Consider the following 4,516-nt stretch of genomic DNA (forward strand, 5'->3'; position numbering starts at 1 on the left):
AATTCAAATCGAAGGCTGGCTGTTCTCAGGTAAGCTGCAGATCTCCAGCAAGACTTCAATGAGTAGCTTATCTGTGGGTATGCTGTCACTGAAAAATGAGCAGCTAAGTCAGTATAGCACTTATATTATTGCTCCTTTGCCCTGTCAGGGTCTTGAATTATCAGCCACAACTTTGATATGGCAGCTCTCCCTATGGAACTTATGTTTTATTATACTGGTTTTGTTTTTTTTCTCCCAGGTGATTCACCGCTGGGTGCCTTGCAGCAGAGATCCAAGTAGTCGGTCCCATATAGATAAAACCATCCTGCTGGTTCAAATTGAAGATAAATATGTTGCTGTTGTTGAAACTGGAGTCCTTGAACTTGGGGCTGAAGTGTAAATCTCTTTGTGACTGAAACTTACCCTTCTCCAACAGTTCAGAAGAGAGAAGGGTCCAGAAAAAGCAGCTCCCAGGACATGAAACTTCGGTCTGGTTGTAGGAAAGGACTTGAAACACAGATTTGTCTAAGTCACTTTCCCCAAATAAACAAGTGTAAGAAATTTTTTTTAAGTTGTTAGCTGCTGAAGAAACATTTGCATGAAGGATAGATTTGTTGAGACATATCTTTTTGTTTATAAATTTTGTTTATGCATTGCGTAATGCTTTAAATCAACAAACTTTTCAGTTTTAAGATCAGAGCACCTCATATTTTTCTAATTGTTTTGCCAAAAAATGCCATGTCTTGTCACAGAGTGCGTGGAATTCATCCACCTTATTTTAAAGAAATTGACTACAAACCTTCAGTTTGGTGAAACAGTGTAAGGGTTCCAGGTGTGGCAAGAAGAGACTGAACAGATGTATAGATTCTTATTCCTTATGAGCTAAACATTAATGAGAACTGCACTAATTTTTTTACAGCAATGCACTAAAAACAACCCTGAGATTGCTGAGAACATTTATTTATATATATAAATATAAGTATATAAAATACCATTATTTAAATTGCCTTTGGGATTAATCCCCTCCCTCTCCATATACATGTTGATGGTAAGGGCTGTGCCATGGGTTTGGTTCTATGTTCTGTATTTCGTACAAGTGCATTTGCTGCATCCTCTTCACAATAAATGGTAAAATAACAAATATATAGAAAAGCACCTGAGTATCCCTGTACTACATCAGACTCTATTGTGGTGGCAGTGGTACCTCAAATCTGTACAACATGTCTAGCTTTAAAGTGGACCCCAATATACTACCTTTCATCTGTCCTCCATTTGCTAGCCATGGCTACTTTGCTTCTTTACACTCAGAGCTGGCTATGTTGTTTCATTGGCTCTTCTCTGGCAGAGACAGTTGTTCAAGTTTTGTAGGGGGAGGTGCAGGTCCATGATTACTTCATGGATGCTTGAAGGTTTTTTTGATTCCATCCAATTTAAAAAGAAAAAACCAACAACAAAACCCAAAAAACCAAAACGAAACAAACAACAAAAACTTGACTTCAGCTTTTAAAGAGCTTTTATAGAAGGCACAGCCCTAAACTTGTATCACTTCTGCCACCTTGCCTTTTCTTTCCCTTTAGTCTTCATTCTTTTCTATGACTTGAATTTTATTTTCTGTGATTATATATTCTATGTAAGTGTAATTTGAGTATTTATAACTGTGAAGTTGAATTATTCATGTGTTACATATCCTAGGTTTTATTGTATTTTTTTAAAAGTGTGTATTCAGGGAAACAAGTAACTCAGAACTATCATGGGAGTGTGAGAGGGAAACTGGTTTGCTCTTGACTTGCAGTTCCTATGACTCACTTCTCTTAATCCGTAAGAAAAAGATGTACCTATTGTGATTGTTTCCTGTTTCTGACCTGTAACTACGTAGGACTCTGTGGGGAAACTGCACACAGTCCTAGCTTTTGGGAGCAGCCATCTTCTTCCCAGTCACCTCCACTTCTTTATATGTAACATAACCAGAAGAGACTTCTGATATACCACAGAGGTTATTGTAATTATTTCTCTGACATCAGAGAAACCTTGTCCATTATGTACCTAATGTAAGAGTGAAGTTATATGGGTTGAGAAAAAAACAAAGGAAGAAACAGCTACCTAAGAGATATTGGTATTCCGACTCAAGTCACTGTATGCCATCTAGACATGGAAGGGTAAGTTTGTGTGCCTGGTAGCTAGTCAGTTCTAGATGTTGTTCCCAGTGAATTATACTGGGACCTTGCTTACATCATACACTATGCAAACTTGTACTCGAAGTACTGTGCATCTTACAGTTGAATATTGCTATTTGGTTTATGCATATGCAGTCCCATTTAATCTTGGTATAAATGCACAGTTCTGGATCTGCTACCGTTGAAATAATTTTGCTGTTCCACGTAGTTTATCTTCGGTCCGGTTGTAGGAAAGGACTTGAAACACAGATTTGTCTAAGTCACTTTCCCCAAATAAACAAGTGTAAGAAATTTTTTTTAAGTTGTTAGCTGCTGAAGAAACATTTGCATGAAGGATAGATTTGTTGAGACATATCTTTTTGTTTATAAATTTTGTTTATGCATTGCGTAATGCTTTAAATCAACAAACTTTTCAGTTTTAAGATCAGAGCACCTCATATTTTTCTAATTGTTTTGCCAAAAAATGCCATGTCTTGTCACAGAGTGCGTGGAATTCATCCACCTTATTTTAAAGAAATTGACTACAAACCTTCAGTTTGGTGAAACAGTGTAAGGGTTCCAGGTGTGGCAAGAAGAGACTGAACAGATGTATAGATTCTTATTCCTTATGAGCTAAACATTAATGAGAACTGCACTAATTTTTTTACAGCAATGCACTAAAAACAACCCTGAGATTGCTGAGAACATTTATTTATATATATAAATATAAGTATATAAAATACCATTACACAGGTGTCTTCTTCACAAAAACAAAGTTTTTTAAATTGCCTTTGGGATTAATCCCCTCCCTCTCCATATACATGTTGATGGTAAGGGCTGTGCCATGGGTTTGGTTCTATGTTCTGTATTTCGTACAAGTGCATTTGCTGCATCCTCTTCACAATAAATGGTAAAATAACAAATATATAGAAAAGCACCTGAGTATCCCTGTACTACATCAGACTCTATTGTGGTGGCAGTGGTACCTCAAATCTGTACAACATGTCTAGCTTTAAAGTGGACCCCAATATACTACCTTTCATCTGTCCTCCATTTGCTAGCCATGGCTACTTTGCTTCTTTACACTCAGAGCTGGCTATGTTGTTTCATTGGCTCTTCTCTGGCAGAGACAGTTGTTCAAGTTTTGTAGGGGGAGGTGCAGGTCCATGATTACTTCATGGATGCTTGAAGGTTTTTTTGATTCCATCCAATTTAAAAAGAAAAAACCAACAACAAAACCCAAAAAACCAAAACGAAACAAACAACAAAAACTTGACTTCAGCTTTTAAAGAGCTTTTATAGAAGGCACAGCCCTAAACTTGTATCACTTCTGCCACCTTGCCTTTTCTTTCCCTTTAGTCTTCATTCTTTTCTATGACTTGAATTTTATTTTCTGTGATTATATATTCTATGTAAGTGTAATTTGAGTATTTATAACTGTGAAGTTGAATTATTCATGTGTTACATATCCTAGGTTTTATTGTATTTTTTTAAAAGTGTGTATTCAGGGAAACAAGTAACTCAGAACTATCATGGGAGTGTGAGAGGGAAACTGGTTTGCTCTTGACTTGCAGTTCCTATGACTCACTTCTCTTAATCCGTAAGAAAAAGATGTACCTATTGTGATTGTTTCCTGTTTCTGACCTGTAACTACGTAGGACTCTGTGGGGAAACTGCACACAGTCCTAGCTTTTGGGAGCAGCCATCTTCTTCCCAGTCACCTCCACTTCTTTATATGTAACATAACCAGAAGAGACTTCTGATATACCACAGAGGTTATTGTAATTATTTCTCTGACATCAGAGAAACCTTGTCCATTATGTACCTAATGTAAGAGTGAAGTTATATGGGTTGAGAAAAAAACAAAGGAAGAAACAGCTACCTAAGAGATATTGGTATTCCGACTCAAGTCACTGTATGCCATCTAGACATGGAAGGGTAAGTTTGTGTGCCTGGTAGCTAGTCAGTTCTAGATGTTGTTCCCAGTGAATTATACTGGGACCTTGCTTACATCATACACTATGCAAACTTGTACTCGAAGTACTGTGCATCTTACAGTTGAATATTGCTATTTGGTTTATGCATATGCAGTCCCATTTAATCTTGGTATAAATGCACAGTTCTGGATCTGCTACCGTTGAAATAATTTTGCTGTTCCACGTAGTTTATCACATGTGCACATTATAGTGTAGTTGAATTCATCTCCTGCATATCTGAAAATGTAGTACAGTAGATGAACCTTCTTCAGCAGTCTGGTGATGTTGCTGTCAGGAGTGAAGAAAACACGTAAGTTTTGAGTTGAAGGTGTTTTTGTTAAGGTTTTATTCTGTGTCCTTCCCTTCAGGTAATTGCAGGGTTTCCTGTATCACTAGGAATATTGCTTC

The 4,516-nt window shown here is 37.1% G+C and overlaps 1 protein-coding gene across 3 annotated transcripts in view; it reads left to right on the top strand.

The window, feature by feature from the left end:
• Nucleotides 1–970, top strand: part of PCNX (pecanex homolog (Drosophila)) — an 80,661-nt gene extending 79,691 nt beyond the window's left edge. For all 3 annotated transcript variants that reach the window (XM_009319180.1, XM_009319179.1, XM_009319178.1), the window contains one exon: nucleotides 239–970. In XM_009319180.1, the coding sequence (XP_009317455.1) occupies nucleotides 239–379 (141 nt within the window). In that variant the 3' untranslated portion in view covers nucleotides 380–970. The remainder of the gene's footprint in view (nucleotides 1–238) is intronic.
• The last annotated feature ends 3,546 nt before the right edge of the window (nucleotides 971–4,516 follow it).

This window comes from Pygoscelis adeliae, unplaced genomic scaffold, assembly GCF_000699105.1.
Source record: "Pygoscelis adeliae isolate BGI_AS28 unplaced genomic scaffold, ASM69910v1 Scaffold22, whole genome shotgun sequence".
NCBI lineage: Eukaryota > Metazoa > Chordata > Aves > Sphenisciformes > Spheniscidae > Pygoscelis > Pygoscelis adeliae.